The sequence below is a fragment of the Leuciscus leuciscus genome, assembly GCF_965113295.1.
Source record: "Leuciscus leuciscus genome assembly, chromosome: 3".
NCBI classification, from domain to species: Eukaryota; Metazoa; Chordata; class Actinopteri; order Cypriniformes; family Leuciscidae; genus Leuciscus; species Leuciscus leuciscus.
Window position 1 is genome coordinate 3,804,140 of NC_138727.1, and position 18,835 is coordinate 3,822,974.

General features: G+C 37.6%; 1 protein-coding gene across 2 annotated transcripts in view; it reads left to right on the forward strand.

Moving 5' to 3' along the window:
* The first annotated feature begins 15,595 nt into the window (after positions 1 to 15,595).
* Positions 15,596 to 18,835, forward strand: part of gpc6a (glypican 6a) — a 220,674-nt gene continuing 217,434 nt past the window's right edge. For both annotated transcript variants that reach the window (XM_082163828.1, XM_082163829.1), the window contains exon 1: positions 15,596 to 16,064. In XM_082163828.1, coding sequence (XP_082019954.1) covers positions 15,908 to 16,064 — 157 coding nt within the window. In that variant the 5' untranslated portion in view covers positions 15,596 to 15,907. The remainder of the gene's footprint in view (positions 16,065 to 18,835) is intronic.

Here is an 18,835-nt window from a genome sequence, read left to right on the forward strand (position 1 = left end):
CATATTTTAACATTATACGTATTTATATTCTATTATACAATTTTATGCAAGGCATCAGGCGTTTCCATCACGCGAAAAGATCGACGCAACACTCGTTTAGGTGAGTCACATTGCGCCTCTGTATGTTGCTTTGCATAAAATTAAAAGATATACAGCACAATAATGAATTTATAGATCAAATAAAATTTACACAAACCCGTATTTTACCGAAGTTATTTTGACGGAGCTGCACTGCTCTTTCCTGAAGGGGTCGCAAAAAGCCTGTGATAAGTAACTCTTTCCATGGAGTTATTAGTTGTTACGTCTGACCCAAGATCTGGGTAACACAAGAAAACTACCCAAACACTGGGTTGTTACATCTGACCCAGGAGCTGGGTAACACAAAAACTACCCAAATACGTAAAAAATAAAAATAACCCAAAATAATTTATTAATTTTTTTACCCAAAAGGCTCAACCCAGGATTTGGGTTAAAAAAATAACCCAATATTTTTTAGAGTGTATTGACAGGATATTTCTTTTCTAAAATCAGTCCAGGATCCCAAACAGGTTTATTGCAGATACAAAACTGCAAATTACATCATTACAGACTATTAAAATTGCAGTATTAGCTATAGGTGAATAAAGGACTGAAAACCTTAGGTTTTACCACAAGATACAATGTTTCGAACTCTGCCGCTGTCAATCATCGCACTGAATAGAGATTAAGAGTGTTAGTCGAGCTCCAGTGACTCTCGCTGCTTCTCAGCCCACCTTTTAGGATGAACACTGCTGTGTTTGCCTATTCCCAACACATTAATGCATAATTTGGGGCCTGTTGCCCATGAGGACTGCACGGTTTCTGTGCTAATTTAAATATGTCACCGGCGTGGTTCAGTCTGTATGCCCACCAGCAGTAATTACTGTACGTTATTACAGATCCTCTGCCACTTTACATCATAAAAACATGCGTCATATTTCTTGACTAAAAGAAGAAGAAGAAGAAAAAAGCAATTTTCAAGCATTCTTGTTTTGTGAAGCATGATTGAAATCAAATGATTGTTTGATTGTTTTTTAGTTTTTTTTGGGGGGGGGATATGTATGAATCTGTAATTAGTTCCATGTGGAAGGACAAAAATAAGGCATTTAATTAATTGTTAATACTTATTTGGTTGCTAATTTGTTGAGTTCAGGTGACTCTGTTTGTTCGTTCTGCTGTTTACTGGCATTTTAATGAGATAGGAAAATTTAATTTGATCATATCCTGCATGTGTTATGTTGTAAACACCATAAATTAATAAGCAGGACGACAGTTATTCACAATCTAGACATCCATGCAATCTATGATGACGAAGTTTATTCGACTCTTCAAACCACCATGAAATGTTTCTAAAAAATAATGAAAACGAGATCTAATGGTTTAAAAAGGTCAGACCGGTTTTGCTCTGCTGCTCGACTGTTGAATATAATTGTAGCTAATGTAAACGACTAGCGCAGCATCCGAGGATCAATGTTTGCCTTGTGTGGCATTTTATAGGTGATGTGAAAATGATTAAAACGAAGACACACTGTGATGTAACATTTAGACAACACGCTACTTATTGATCCAGATCTTTACTGCTGAAGGCAACAGCCAATACTGCTCACTTGTGATGAATTTCAGAGCCATTTCGTTAACCTGCAGGTGCTCTCGAATTCAGAAATTATTAGATAACAGCTTTCGGCAGAGAAAGGTCATAGATATTTTAAGAGTTTGAGTTGATGTTGAAGAATCTGGTCTTAAACTATATTTATATATATATATATATATATATATATATATATATATATATATATATATATATATATATATATATATATATATATATATATGAAGAGTTCAGATGCAAAAGCTTCTAAGTGCCATCTGAAATTTTCTTCTAGAATGATAATTTTGATCAAGCTCGTATATTTAAGTTCAGTAATTTCACTTAAATGGGAATGAAAATTACCTATTAATTGTCATTTAAGTGAAATTATTTAACTTAAATATATGAGCTTGATAAAAATTATCATTCTAGAAGAAATTTTCAGATGGCACTTAGAGGCTTTTGCATCTGAACTCTTCATATATATATATATATATATATATATATATATATATATATAATGATGCTGAATAGTGGCATTTTCTAATACAAAGTCATTATTTGTGTTGTTTATAGCAGTCAAAAGTTTGGAATAATTAAGATTTGTTTTAAATGTTTCTGAAATGATTTCTGAAGAATCATGTGAGACTGGAGTAATGGGACCACATGAATAAATTACCTTTCAAAATATACTCACTTATAAAAAAATAATTTTTTTAAATTGTAATAATATTGCTGCTTTTACTGTATTTTTGATCAAAGACATGCAGGTGAGCAGAAGAGACTTCTTTAAAAAATATGAAAAAAATCTTAATTATTTTAATCTTTTGACCTGTAACCAAATTATAGATTTGAAACAAACTCCTACCCCTAGGTATTAAAACGCAGTATAGTTTGTAAACAGCAGCCCATACCATAACTATGATATTTCATTATCTCTCTTCACAGATGTTTCCATATGGGTAATGTTCGCTCATTTCTGCTGTAAAGGTCCACTTTGCCTTTGAGATATTAGGCGTTTTGCAATTTGTTTTTAGAGCGAAATGAATCATAGCCTGACATAATCACTTAACCTGCTCCAGAGATTTGAGTTTCTCCCCGCTGACAGCCATTTTCCACGTTCTTAATCATTCCTCCTCAAATCAATTTAATCTCCGGGAAACAATGTGCTCAGGCGTACCCAATAGACACTTCGCTGCCAACTCCATGAGAAATGGCCTCCATTGAGGGATGGTAAAAAAAAAGAAAAAGAAAAAAAAAACGTAAGCGTTTCGACCTCTTCCATCTTCCCTCAGGCCCTCTGATTGGATGCGACCCTCCGGTCGGCTCCACGGGCGTCGTGGGTATCTTCAGGCCTGTGAATGATGCTCTTGCAGGGAAGCGATGGATTATTTTTAAGGAGAAGCTGCCTCGTGGGTACAAGCAGCTTTGACAATATTGATTTTGGGGCACGTGGACTTGGGCAAAAAAAAAAAAAAAAAAAAGTTTAATATTTAATTGTTGCTCTCAGCATGTACTGATGGGATTGGCTTTTGCCGTAGGTGTGCTACAAATTAAAAGAGGAAAATGCAAAGCATATTTAAATAGGACTGTCATTTAGGGAGTTTCAGCTAAAGTCAACAAGCAAACTAATGGTAGAGCAGCTCCTCTAGGGCAAAGCCAAACCAGGTCACTCACTATTGTGAGTTTTTACATGGGAAATAAAAGCAAATGTTTCACTGGGGAAATTGGCAAGTTTGGAGGAATTACTTGTGCTCATTAAAGCCAATTCACACCACAACGACATATGCCGACCAACGGCAACACACACTTTGAGTTTTGAGGGATCAGTGTGTTACTCTGCTCGGCGTCTGTTGGCATAGTTAGCGCTCGTTTTCACTGAATTAAAGTGTAACTCTCGCCAAAATTGAACCTAGGCTCTTTTTGTTAATCTACCCGAGTCAAACTTTCGTGTCAAAGCATAATTAGAATGGAAACGCCACTTTTATGTTTGACCGTATTTTCGTTTTAGGTCAAAATGCCTTTTGAATGGGAGTGCTACTATGATCGCTATTTTTAAAACACTAAGAAGGCTCGACACAACATGAAACTTTGCTCGAAGTATCACCAGGGGCTCTACACATGAACTCCAGCATTGAGAACATTGTTTGTGTACACAAAGTTTACTAAAAAGAAAGGTTTTGTACGACTCACTTTATCAGTTAGTGTTTCCGGCCGCCGGCATTTTGTCAGTCAAAAGTAGTCGATCTCCGAATGCAACGTAACCAGGAGGAGAGTAAAGATGGAAAGCTCCTAAAGCTTAGTTCCATATAAATTCATGGATAATTTGTTGTTTTGTCTTTAGCAAAAATCAATATTGACCTTGTATTTGAAAAAGGATCCTCATATAATAATGAAATGATTCAGTGATACAGATCGACTACTTTTGACTGACAAAATGCCGGCGGCCGGGAAGAACAACAGCTACCGTGAGTTGTTCAAAACCTTTCTTTTTAGTAAACTTTGTGTACACAAACAATGTAGTCAATGCTGGAGGTCATGTGTAGAGCCCCTGGTGATACTTCCAGCACAGTTTCATGTTGTGTCGAGCCTTCTTAGTGTTTTAAAAATAGCGATTTTGATGCTAAAGTGTCCCATGCACTCCCATTCAAAAGGCATTTTGACCAAAAACGAAAATACGGTCAATCTTAAAAGTGGCGTTTCCATTCTAATTATGCTTTTACACGAAAGTTTGACTCGGGTGGATTAACAAAAAGAGCCTAGGTTAAATTTTGGCGAGAGTTAAGCTTTAACATGTTCAATTGCCATTTGTCAGGTCGTGGAATGTCTGAGAAGTGACGTAATGCAGTCTGGTGATTGTCCATGTTGGCCAGTGTCTGTCGGTGCAGTGTGAATTGGTCTTTAGACGTCTATAATGCTTGCATAGTCGACTTTTGTAAAGTCTGACCGTGAAGGTAATTCCATTTTGATAATAATGAATATTTTTATTCAGCAAGGATGCATTAAACTGATCAAATATGACAGTGGTTACTTCATTAAAACTGAATACAGTATTGAAGAATCTATTCTAGAGAAAGAAAGAAGATTATAAAGCAAAGAGCCTAAGTAATGAAAGCGCTTTTGTTAAATGCAGTTCGTTTACAGAAAGTAAAAGCTGCTGGAACTTGGCTGTAGCCACAAATACGTGAAATTGACAATCACTCTTTACTGCCCATGAAAAGAAACAGCAGCTTCCCCCATTTTTTTCTTAGCTTTTTCAGCCCCTTAATATTTAATTGAGGTTCACGATATAATGCAGGCGTATATCTAATGACTACTGCTCTTTTGCATATTCATGAGGCCCTCATGAATTACACAGAAAGACGAGCAACACTGACAACTTTGCAAAGTATTGAGTCTAAAAGAAGTGAGTCATTTTAAAATGTAATTTTAGACTTTGAAACACATTGTGCTGTGATTTTAATGCTCAATACCTTTCTAACTTCACAAGACTTCAGTAAGATCATGTTACTGACTAATATTCTATATTTATAATTACATTTTTTTGCCAGTCTTTCATATTCAGTGATACGTTTAATCATCCTGTCCCCCTTTCTACATTCGATGGGTGATTGATGTTTGTGAATTAAACAGCATCTTATACAGCACTTATATACAAGTGCTCTTAAACAGATCATGTGAAATGGGAGATCGGGCTAGTTGTCACACTTCTTACGGCAGTGTACATTTCTCAGGGTGTGTTATTGAAGGTTAACCTGTGTTTTGGATGGATGGATGGACGGACGGACGGATGGATGGATGGATGGATGGATGGATGGGAGGAGGTATGGAAAGATGTATGGATGGGAGGAGGTATGGAAAGATGTATGGATGGACGAATGGGAGGAAGTATAAGGATGGATGGATGGATGGATGGATGGATGGATGGATGGATGGATGGATGGACAGATGGATGGAGGAATGGTTGAATGAATGGATGGATGGATGGATGGATGGAGGAATGGTTGAATGAATGGATGTATGGATGGATGGATGGATGCATGGATGGATGGATGGATGGATGGATGGATGGATGGATGGATGGATGGATGGATGGATGGATGGATGGATGGATGGATGGATGGATGGATGGATGAATAGGAGGAGGTATGGAAGGATGTGTGGATGGACGAATGGGAGGAAGTATAAGGATGGATGGATGGATGGATGGATGGACAGATGGATGGAGGAATGGTTGAATGGATGGATGGATGGATGGATGGATGGATGGATGGATGGATGGATGGGAGGAGGTATGGAAGGATGGATGGATGGACGAATGGGAGGAAGTATAAGGATGGATGGATGGACAGATGGATGGAGGAATGGTTGAATGAATGGATGGATGGACAAATGGGAGGAAGTATGGAAGGATGTATGGATGTATGGATGTATGGATGTATGGATGTATGGATGTATGGATGTATGTATGTATGTATGGATGGACGGACGGACGAATGGGAGGAAGTATATAATTATGGATGGATGATGAATGGATTGACGGACGGACAAATGGGAGGAAGTATAGAAGGATGGATGGATGGATGGATGGATGGATGGACGGACGGACGGACGAATGGGAGGAAGTATAGAAGGATGGATGGATGAAGGAATGGTTGAATAGATGGGTGGATGGATGGATGGATGGATGGATGGATGGACAGACAGACAGATATGTTTGCTTAGAGGAAAGAACTAATTTCTGCAAAAGTTGAGCTAGTGAAACCAAACCGACATACAAAAACTACTGCCAGAGAAAACAGTTGTGTGTCTTATTTTGATGTTGGCATTGGTCTTTTATTTTGAAGGTTCTACTAATTATTCCCACTTCCTGATTGCATCTGTTTCTTGTTAACCAATTAGTAATTTTGTATATAAAAAGCCCTTGTGTGTGCTTTGCTTTGCCTATGTTATTATGTGTTAAATGTACATGGATTTAATTCTTCTGTCAGTATTTTGTGAGTACGGTCTGTATAGTATCATGAATTTTTAAGGCAAGTGTTGTTTCAGCCATGGCTTTAGTTCAGTCATGTTTATCAGATTATTTTGTTACTTTCCCCTTTCAAACATGAAATGCACTTATGGGGTTATTTCTATTAGGCAGAAAGTGTGTCTTAACTTTAAGAAAAGCAGTAGCACAGCGGTTTGAGGCATCGTCAAAGACAAACTAAAATACTTGTGGTTATGGATTTATGCAAATCACAAGTCATAAGTATAAGCAACAGTCTTAGCAAGCACCACTAATTTTATTAATAAAAATGCAGATTGTATTGTTCCATTATCTGAAAGTTCATTTCCTTTTACAATCTATGTCGAAAAACAGCATTACGGTGGTTGATTAAGATCCAAGATTGTTCTCTCACAAGATTACAATAATTGCCCATATTTGTCTTTCACATTCATAAATTATGGAAGGCTCATTAATAATACAAAGGCTTACTCTCAGCACTAATGCGAGCAAAGAAACCTTTCTCTTCCCTGTAGTGCTAAATTAACAAATTTTTTGTTCTCGCACGGCAAGCAGTCGAGAGGTGCGTAGAGGACGGGTTTAGTAATGGGCAACAGTGTTGCAGATCATATTTAGAGAGACTTCTGTGCGTTTGGCTGCTGTAATGGTTGCTCACATCAAACGCTCGTGAACAGTCATGCTAATGGCGTATAATGGCATGAAATATGAGCGCTTGAAGAGTAGAGCAATTGTCATTTCTGTATCACAACTACTCAAATTATCAAGTTTCACGAGAGATGGGAGTCATTAAAGAATGAAAAAAAATCCGCTTCCGATTTCACTTCTCGATTACATTTCCCTAATGATTAAGTGTGTGTGAATCAGTTGTGTGTTTTAAAAGTTTGTGGTCAGTGAGATATACCATGCATGTGCTTGTGTGTTGAATGCGAACCCATAAAAGTAGTGAGAAATTGCTAGCTTTTCAGCAGTCCAAAAAAAGAGCATGTTTCACCTTTAAAATCGAGCAAAGCCCCCATAGCATGCCTTGGCTAATAAGAACAGATATGAATTATTGCTGACTCTTGCTTAGTTAGCGCTAACAAAGCCTTTAGCATAACACACACACACACACACACACACACACACACTGGAAAATCATCAGCACAATAAGCTCTCCATGGCCAAGGGCTGGTAGTTTATTGTGATCAACTAATAAGTATCTGGAAAGCAAGATATGATAGTTAGTTCTTTATCTCCACAAACCATATTTGGTTGGCATGGAAGTGAAAGATGTTCTTTTTATGTCTTGAAAGAACAGAACAACAAGACTATTAGCAGGGTTGCAACCTCATGTAAACATTCCTGAGGCTAAAAGCAAATAAATGCACATCAAAGAGTGCATGTTATACCTCCGTGTCGCTTTTTCTCTCCTTTATTTTATCTTTGTTCTCCAGACCATAGCAGGAGCATCATTAGTGGCGTTTCAGAGCCGTTGCCTTTGGGATGCAGCATTTGTATGCATCAAGCACCTCTGCGAATACAGCGGCCACCTCCTGTTGATCCGCTTACATGATTTATTTCTTACAGGGCGAGGAGCACGAGATGCTCTGCAAGAGCTTTTTTTAACACTTATTCCTTCAATGGAGAACAAGTGGTGACAGAGCATCATGGTGGGTGTCCTTGACTGTTAGAGACCTGACCGTGTTTATTAGTTTGACTGCTTAATCTTGGGTCCTGAGTTTAGCAAGTAGACATTCAGCAGATGTTTGCATCTCTTACAGAGGCCATATTATGCCCTTTTACAAAGTCTTGATTTTGTTTCTGAGCTCTACTAGAATATGTTTTCATTCTTTAATGTTCAAAATACATGATTTTTCCCATTTTTGTCATTGATGCAGCTCCTCTCTTCCCAGTCTGTCAGTAATGCTCTGGGGTGCATTTCCCGAACAACGACGTAACTCGCTGGTTCACTACCGTAGTACGATGCATCGTTGAAGAAATCAAGTAGCCAGTCACGACGTGGTGGAGTAATAACTTCTTTTAATGAATCTGTTTGAGATCGAATTAACGCTAGATGTTTTGCTATAAATTACAGACATGACATCTGAGGACTATTTCTCATTTCTCTCAGTTATTTTGCTTTATTTCCAGATTCAATCATAGGCTCGTTCTTACGCACTAGAGCACGTTCGCACATGCGCACTCTTCAAAGACGGTGATTTAAATCTCTTGACAAACTCAAAGACGTAAATGACATTTGTATGTATTCTAAATAAAAGACACAGGTTGTACTGAATGTCAGCTTGCTTATTTTGCTCACGATAAGGATTTATTAAGTCCACATGTCATGCAATCTAGAAACTCTGCTTCTAACCACAGGTCGAGAGCTGTCGTTCTAAAAACACACAACTCTGCGATGCTGTTTGCGAATGTTCGTTAGAATGATGGTTTCAGGAAACACCGACTCGTTGAACTATGCTGATAACGACGGAACTTGCGAACATAGTTGGCTAACGATGCTTTTGGGAAACGCACCCCTGTTTAGTTCCTGTCTCTATGAAGCCCCTCCTTCTGAAAAGCACAATGTGCTCTGATTGGTCAGCTGGACCAGTGTGTTTTGATTAGTCAACCACTTCCAGCATGTTTTGGAAATGTCCTGCCCCTTACCCAGTAGCGGCCTTTTCTATAGTTCCGCCTAGCAACAGCAAAAGAGTAATCACACACTATAGGGTCGGAAATGAACTGGGGCTTGGGGCAAGAGTGCCAACAAAATGAATAAAAATGCCCCCAAAATTCAAGATATGCAGTTATTTTTAATATATTTTTAGCTGGATGTTGTTACGCAATACCATACGAGCAAGAATCCCTTTTTACCAAATATCAGCATATTTGCAAATGTGATATAGATTTTAGAGAAGTTAATATTAGGTCACTTACATTCTCAGAATATTGTCTGTTTTTGTTCTATTTTGCCAGCTTTGGCTATTTTGAAAACAGTTCCAAACAAATGCAGTAGATTAGTGGAGCCAGTGATGTTTCATTACTGTATGAATCTGTGTTTTTGAAAGAATCGGTCTAGTGAAGGACTCAGTGTTGCCCCTGAATGAATCATCCATTTTGAATGAATCGTTTGACTGAATGATTCAATGACTCACTTGTTAAGACAATGGGCCCTATTTTAAGGATCTAAGCGCATGGTCTAAAGCACACAGCACACGGCACAAGTGCACTTAGGACGTGTCCGAATTCACTTTTGCTAGTTTGACAACGGGAAAAATGGTCGGCGCTTGTCTAAAATGCTCTAAAAGGGTTGTCCCAATTCTCTTAATGAGTAATGGGTGGTTTTTGGGCGTAACGTGAAATAAACCAACCTGAGTCTCATCTCCCATTCCCTTTAAAAGCCAGTTGCGCTTGTGCCACGTCCGATTCGCTATTTAAATGATGGAGTTTGCAAGGAAAGACCGAACGCATCTCCAGAGTGCAAACGGATCTGCTCGTGCGCGAGGTTATAGCGCACAAGCAGACCATCTATGAGACAGCCGGATTCCACCATATCTTTATGTGCACAATAATTATCTTTTACATTGTAATCCTTTTATGTTTAATATTTGGCATGTTTGTGTGCTGCTGTGTGTCCCTGTGTGTGTAATAAGCAGAGTGTATTCGCGTTGTGGACCCGCCTAGTACGCTCTTTAAATAAAAAAAAACGTATAATATTGCGCCATTGACTTTAGAGCAGGTTTCAGTTGGTCAATGGCTCAGTCTATTTCAGTTCCTCAAAATAGCAACACGCCAACAATGCGCCAGAACACACCTCGTTTTCAGACCAGCAGCACATGGGCGCACAAATGGGCGCAAATGGATTTGCTATTTAAGCAACGTGGCGCAGGATGTGAAAATGATAGTTGCGTCAGGCTGAAACTAGCAAAACACACTTTCGTCGCGCCTGGCGCTGCATTGCTCCGCATGTATGATAGGGCTTAATGACTTGCTGCCACTGGCGGATTGTAGTTGGGCTGAGAGAGTCAATGCTGTTTTTGCTTTTGGTCGTGATTGTAACAATACTACAGAGATCGAATGTAAGAGTGAAATGTAAGATAACATTATTAAATATAAGAGATAATAAAGTTATGCGGTCGCATTGCATTCAATGTTTTTGTCTGTCTCCGACTGTTTCTTTGAAAAGGGCCTCTGAATTTCAAAGGCCTGAATTCCCTTACCATAACCACACGTTTCAACGCACTACTAACTAATTCAACCAGGCCTTGGGCGGGAATTGTTTAAATGAGGAATATTGTGACGTGTTCGTTCCTGGAAGAAAACTCAAGACTACAAAGGAGGCGTTTCAGGGAGTTCAGAAACACTGACTCTGATATAGAGAAGAACTTTTAACTTTTAAGAAGAGCTTTTTCATGCTCAAACTGCAACATTACACACTATTAAAAGATGAACATGGAAGAAAGCATGATAGGTCCTCTTTAAATGAATAATTAAAGGGTTAGTGTTCAGGATTTGGCTGGTTCACCAGTATATGCTGTCACTGCACCATTATGAGGAGAAAGGCATCTTTCTGCATTGGCAGACAGTCAAAACTGGCCGTATATTCTGACAAAATAAAATGTTTGCAGCATCCTGTAAATCATAAATACTGTAGTTCACAATATTGTAGTAGATGATTTTTTTTATTTTTTTTTGCCAGTGGCCGATATTTATTGGAGGCTCTTAAAGCATGAAATGGACTTATATTTGTCCCTGTCTGCCATCTCTGACATCACAGTGCCTCTTATAAATTACTATTAGCAAACTACTATTAATGCCCTTCATGTTATTAATGTTATTAATAAGGAATTTATTAAAGGTGCACTTTTTTTTTTTTTTTTTTTTTTTTTTTTTGCTAGGTTTTTAAAAATAAGAAATACATAGTAGAGTTGAGAAATATCATTAATATGATTCTAGAAACACTTGCATCCTGATGGAGTCTGTGGACCTCTGCTAATTTGGGGGGAATTTTGCCTAAAAGTGTCATTTTAGTACCATTGTTAGTTTTTGTTAATATTTTTAGCTATTTTGTTGTGTTAAATAGGTCTAAACCGATTTTATTAAGTTTTAGTTTCAGTTATTTTAGTACTTTAAATGAAAATGACAAATGTTGTTTTACAAGTTTTACAAACGTTGCACTAATTCTGTGTAAATCTATAGTTGTCTGTATGTCGTGTGGGGTTGAAGAGCAGCGTTTGTTGAGTCCTAGAGGGATGTAAATAGAAACTCATTGAGTGCAGCTTTAATTTAAGAGGTTTGTTTCAATCGAGTCTTGAGCTTTAGCCACTGTAGCCGCAGGCTGCTTTAAGACGACACAACCAGGTTAAATGGACAGCATTGCAAATTTCAAAAGCATCTTCATATTCTGTGAAGATTGTGCAACTGGAGTGAAAGTCAAAAGAAGACCTGACAAAATATCAGACCATTGTGTCAGGTGGGATTTGCAGTCTTTCGAGTTTTTCCACTCAGATGAATGAAACATCAAAGACCATTCACAGCTGTCTTTTGCACAGAGTGGACCCATTTCAGCCAGGATCAAACATATATTCTCTGACCGCTCGTCGTGTGTGTGTGTGTGTGTGTGTGTGTGTGTGTGTGTGTGTGTGTGTGTGTGTGTTCAAACAGGAACAAGTTAGAGAAGCAGTGTAGAGATGTAAAGAAAGCACTAGCGCTCATGGAGTCTCATCGATCCAGGAACTGCAGCTCACGTTTGGTGGTCAGACTGTGTCTTTAGCCGCTAATTAACAAGGTCAATTTACCATGGCCAATTAAGACCAGATGGTGAAGAACACACACTCAATGTATGATGTAAAAAAAAAAAAAAAAAAAAAATGAAACATTTTTACACAGATATAAATTTACTTAAAATATTGAGTAAATTTTAACATAAAAAAAATCTATGAAATATACCGTATGAATTGAGTAAATGTTAGTAGAGAAAATTAAGTAGATCTGAATAATGACATTTCGCACCATTTAGAACGATTACATTTATTTATGGTTTTCCCCCAAAAAAATAGTATTTGACAAACAAAATACATTTTTAAAATATACTTTATATTGTTTGTTAAATTTAAATCAAAATAGAACAATTCTAGTATAAAAAGGCTTGTCAAAATATGCAAATCCAATCGCAATTATGCAAATAAATGCAAGAAATCACCTTTTGAAATTCAAATATTATCCTGACATCAACACAACCAATTAAAATGCCAAACATTTATTACCATATAAGTCAATAAATGCATTTTAATCTTGATAAAAAAAAAATATATAAAAAAAAAATAACTATATTTACACAAACAAAATATGAGGAATATCAATGGCATGCTGTGCAAGGACTGTAATAACTTGCACAGTTTACTCAACTGGGTTTTTAAATAAGTCAGAGCTGTGGTTCATTGGTTTGTGCATGCAGGTTTGAGTGTCATTTGACCCTGTCTGTCTTACAAAAAAACGAAAAAAGAAAAGGCCATAAATAAAAGTAAGTAATTTGCAGCACAAGTTAAGAAACTCAATACTGGCGCAGGATACGACTCAACTGATTTCATTCTCAGCCTCTGAGTTTTCTGAGCCACCGCAGCCAGTCTCAGAGGAGACACATGTTGCTGAGACAACAGGCAGAACAGCGCGCTACTTCCTGTCTCACACACACACACACACACACACACACACACACACACACACACACACACACACACACACACACACACACACACACACACACACACACACACACACACACACACACACACACACACACACACACACACACACACCACCTGCAGTCACTGGAAAACCACTGACCCTCCATGTGGTGAAACACTAGAGTAATCCATCTTCAGGATGCTGAGCTTCAGACCCTCGCTGTTGCTTTGAGATAGTTATAGCAATGCCAAGCCCCATATGAATTATGTGCACATGCACATTTTCTGGATGTATAAATGAGCATTAATTTCATGGTGATGAATGAAGCGGAAGTGATTATAAGCTTTTAACATTTCCTTCTCGATTCAAAATTGGATTTAAAAGCACTATACTTATTTAATTTGTTAATCATTTGAATCAAAATGATAACTTTTCTGAACTAAACATGATGCACCTGTAAGGATTGTCAATGCACATACTAGTTGGCTGTGTGATATTTGCATAATACTATTAATAATCATCATTTGATTGACAGCAGTCATGTGTGACACACTTGGAAACCTCATATGTTGGGATACTTCCGTTTTAAGAGCAGATGCATTCAGCATTTATTAAGAAATAAAAGTGCATGGCATTTCAGGGAAATCTGTATTAAACATCCTCACATTGAAGAAAAATTGGGAAAAAAAGTAAACCAAAGATAAATAGACTAGAAAAGGTGAACTTCATGACCCCTGAGCAGTTTAATGATTCATAACCTGGGAAAGTCCAGCCTGTTTTAAGTGATGCTGCTGGTTATTACACTAGACTGTGCGGTGAGTCACCGGTGAGAGTTTCCCTCAGGCGGGAACGGCTCGTACAACCGCAGACTCACCAGAGAAACACTGCACTCTGATATTGAGGTTATGAATGCATGGACAAACATATCTTTCATTGCTAGTTTTCTATCGGGAAAGATACAGTATCTTGAGAGAGAGAGATAATTAAACTTAAGGCAGTTTAAGGAAGTTCATGTTTTGACCAAATAATGCAATATCATATTTAGTCTTGCACAACCTGGAGCAAATCAATAAATAATAATAATAATAATAAAAAAGAGAAAAACTAAAGTTAAGAAATGGGAGTAGTACAATACAAGTAAAAAGGTTTAGTCTTGTTGATGTCATGCATCATTACTAAGATAGTGAGTGATGTTTTTGAATGTTCAAACCATTCAAATTTATACTTTTAAAAGCCATAAAAGTGAATGAAGAATTTTATTAACTTTTTAGCTCTGATTTTAATCTAGACTTCATTTTATTTTACACTTATTTTATTTGTTAATACTTTCCGTTTACTCTGTTTCCACTATGCTCATTTATGTTATATGGGGGATTTTTGCATTGCTTGTTTGGACATATCACACGACCAGTTATTGTCATGTCAATCTAGCGCACATTTTCCCCTTGAATTGCACAAGAAAAGGGCAGAACGTGACGAATAGATAAGATGATGACAGCTTGAGCTTTGAGACTCCAGATCCAGGAGCTCCTGAGGCAAAACTCCATGAGTTTTTAATCCAGTCCGTGTTTTCTCCATTCTGATACTGGCCACTGGGCTGTGCGGTTTCTTTCTTTCTTTCTTTCTTTCTTTCTTTCTTTCTTTCTTTCTTTCTTTCTTTCTTTCTTTCTTTCTTTCTTTCTTTCTTTCTTTCTTTCTTTCTAATAGTTTAATATCTTATATTCTGTTTTGCAAAGTTATTATTTAAACTGGTTCTCATCATAATAAATCAATTGATATGCAATAAACATGATTAAGTTTATATATATACAGACAGACTGACAGACAGTATATATTATATAAACGTTGATGTTAGATGCAATTAATCGATTTGACAGCCCAATTATATATATATATATATATATATATATATATATATATATATATATATATATATATATATATATAAATATATTCTATAAATATATTTTCAAAAAAGGCATTAACATCATTTAATTGATTGTACTTGTACATTGTACAACAATGTATTGTTGTTTATTTTAGATTGTTTTATTTCATTATATTATTATCATTTTACATGTGATTTTTATAGATATATTTTACTCTAAATTATCTTATTGTTGACTATTAAAACGAATCCGCACTGTTCTAAAAAAATGTTTTCAATGAAAGTAGTTCGAGTTTTTGCTTCAGCATCTCCTGAGGGGTAAACGCCATCCGCCTCCATGAATCCACTCCGTGTTTTTCCATGTTGTCATACTCACCACTGGGTTGTGCGGTTTGTCTGTGTGTCTCTCTCTCTCTCTCTCTGAGTGTGTGTGAGAGACAGGGAGAGGGAGGATTGCTACTTTCTCTCCACTGATAGAAACACAGAGCAGAAGTTGAGAGCGCGCCGCTCCGGATCTGTTCTGGAGGTTTCGCCGTTGTAATCGCGCACGCGTTCGTTCTGAGAGGATCCGTTGGAGAATTCTGCAACGAGAAGATGCGACAGAGCGCGTGATTGATCATTGATGAGCGATTGCATGATTGAAACATTTGTCCACCTGCAACTGGAGACGCCGGTGCGCTGAGCGCGTCTTCTGGGTTTTTGCGCTTTTACGCATCGGCTGGATTTGCTCGCAGGAGGGATGTGGAAGACACCTGTCGTGGTTTTCACTTCTTTATCGCTTCTATTGTCGCTGTCGTGTGCTGGAGATGTAAAATCGCGCAGCTGCAGCGATGTGCGCCAGGCGTTCACGACCAAAGGCTTCAGTCTCCATAATGTGCCACATCAGGAGATACAAGGTGAGGACAAGGTGCCACATCACAAACTCGGGGTAAAAGAGGATTTCTGCTTACATGTCAGTTAGAAAACCTACACTCGGGTGGAGAACAGCTCGTGCTCATGCAGCAGGTTTGCCCATTGATCATAAATGGGGTCGATCAGTAATGATTTGTAAGTGATTTACATGTGAACTCACTCATGGAATAGCCTATAATGAATGATACAAGCTCAGTAATGGATCTTTGAAAACTTTTACTACCACAGTTGTCCTCGGTGTTTATGGATATATAGACAGCATGATCTCGATTAGCTGTTACATTCACAGAAAGGCACGAAAAGTTGGGGTTACACTGTCAGAGTTACAGTGTAATTATGCATTTTAGTACTGTGTAATAATAATTAACTACATGTACTTACAATAGGGTTAGGATTGGGGTTTGGTTTAGGGTTAGTTGAATGTGATTGTGCATAGTGTATAGTTATTACTAACTACATGTAACATGTGTAACAAGGACACTAAATAAAGTGTTACCATAAGTTGTTATTGCGCTGATATCATTGAACTGTTAAACCTGTGAATCTTTGAGCATCCAGGATAAGTTGAAGAAGTCAATCTTATAGCACATCTCAACTTTCGATCAGTGTCATAATTGATGTGATGTGATGAGTTGCAGATGTTGTGAATTATTAAAACTTGTATATTGGTCAAAACATAACAGTTTTGAGACCAAACCTACAATTACATGCAGTTTAAAAAAGACAATATCATTAACGTTGAGGTTCTTTGTATGTGTTGGACTGTTAAGCTTTGACTGTTGAGACATTGACCAAATTCAACTGTATAAATCATAAATTAGTAAAATAAGATTTTCTTCTCAAATGGACTGAATACGTTACTGAAAACACAGAAATATAGTTATATTACAACAATGCACTTTTTTTCTTTCCACTATTTAGTTGAATCTCAGCAACTAAGAACACAATTTTGCATCATCACACACACACTCATATAAAACGTGCAAGTGCGAGTAAATCTCAAATCTACCTGTGCATCACTTGCTTGTCATGCTCAGTAAACTCTTAAGGCTCTTTGTAAGAGTTTTCCTCCAATTAAAAGCCCTTCATGCAATATAAACAGCCCCAGTAGGTGGCCCTGCTCACTCAGGAGGACGAGCCCCTGTTTAGCATTGGATTTATGGAGTCCTTAAGGCCATAGTGTAGCTTTAATTCATACTCCATGCTGTGGCATAGATAGGGTTTTCCCCCTTTGTTATCTGTTGTGGAGTAATCACATTTGAGGGCTTCACCCAGTAAAAGCAGATTACCATGGCAGGGACTTAATGCAGAGGAAGAGAGAAAGCGTTTGAAAGGATGAGATAATACAGTCATAATGTGTTTTATCCCACAATACAGTTGCATTTGCCTTAAAATGACATTTGTTGCTGGTTCAGATGGCAGACGTAGCCTGATGTAACATGATGTTTCGTCTTTTGTGAGATTGTTCTGGTCCTTTATTAATAAATTAAACATGCACATTGATTTGGGCAAAAGTTTGATAATAATAATACGAAGAAATTGTATGTATATGCACTTTTCTTATACCCAAAGCGCTACAACAAGTACAGTACAAAAGTAGATCCATAAAAAAAGGAAAGATGAATAAAGCAAGAGCACTTGGATACTGAGGACTGAATGATGTACATGAAGTGTTTTTATACATTTCTAAAATAGGATTATTTCTCTAGTCCCTGTTGTCTCACCTGTGAGCATGTTGTCTTCTGATGGTTCTCCAAGGGCTCGATCCCCATGAGCATCTGTGGTTTCATTGCAGACTGCATGTATATCTCTTGTTGATGTTGGTGCACATCTACAGTGTGTATCGTATGCTGTTGCATCACTGATCCATAATTTATTTTTTATTTTCCTATGCAGGAATTCTCAAGCAATGCGAGTCCAAATGACAAAAGCAATGGTCTTTTTTGTTCGTTTTTATTTTATTTCTTTATTCAAGATACTTGCTTTTGGAGTAACTGTTGAAAATGTGTGTGTCAGAGGCTAGATAGACTTCAAAAAGTTTGAATGCAATTGCGTTAGATACAAAATACCAAAGTAATTGACCTTTATTGGAATGAAAGATTGCACAAGCACTTTTCATAGTTTGTTCGGTCTGAAATGATAAGAAAACAGTGTTGCACATGAAGACGCACGTCATGATTTTGCCAAGTTAGACGCATTCCTAAATTTGTTGATCCTGGAACAACATTTCTGTCTGAAAATGTGAATCCTACCCATATCCCTACGCCTAAACCTACCCTGCGATTCATGACTCATCCCTAAAACCAGAGGGAAATGTTGGTGAATAACACTGATGTAGAAGCACCTAACCCTGGTTGCAAGCCTAAACTTGACATAAACTGTAAACTTGTCCCTCAAATCTGATTGAATGATTGGAATGTTGTTCCAGGATCAACAAAGACGTCAGTGCAGGAACATGTTGCTCTTGGTGAAATCAGTTTCTGCCATGAAGGCAATCTTTATTGTTTGTGGTTAGTGGGACTTGAGGACTTCTGATACGTCCACTAAAATCACAGAAGCACCCGCTGATTTAAAGACATTGAGCAAATATGACTCATCATTGGAAGAAACACCAGCCTAAGTTGGTTTGTTGGTCTCCACTGGCCAGTAAGATGGTTAAGTTGGAGGGATTTAGAAGGATTCTGGGCACTTGTCAGGCTATTACTATGTGGCCTATCAACTAAACCAGCTAATCCGCTTAGCAAGGCTGGAAGAG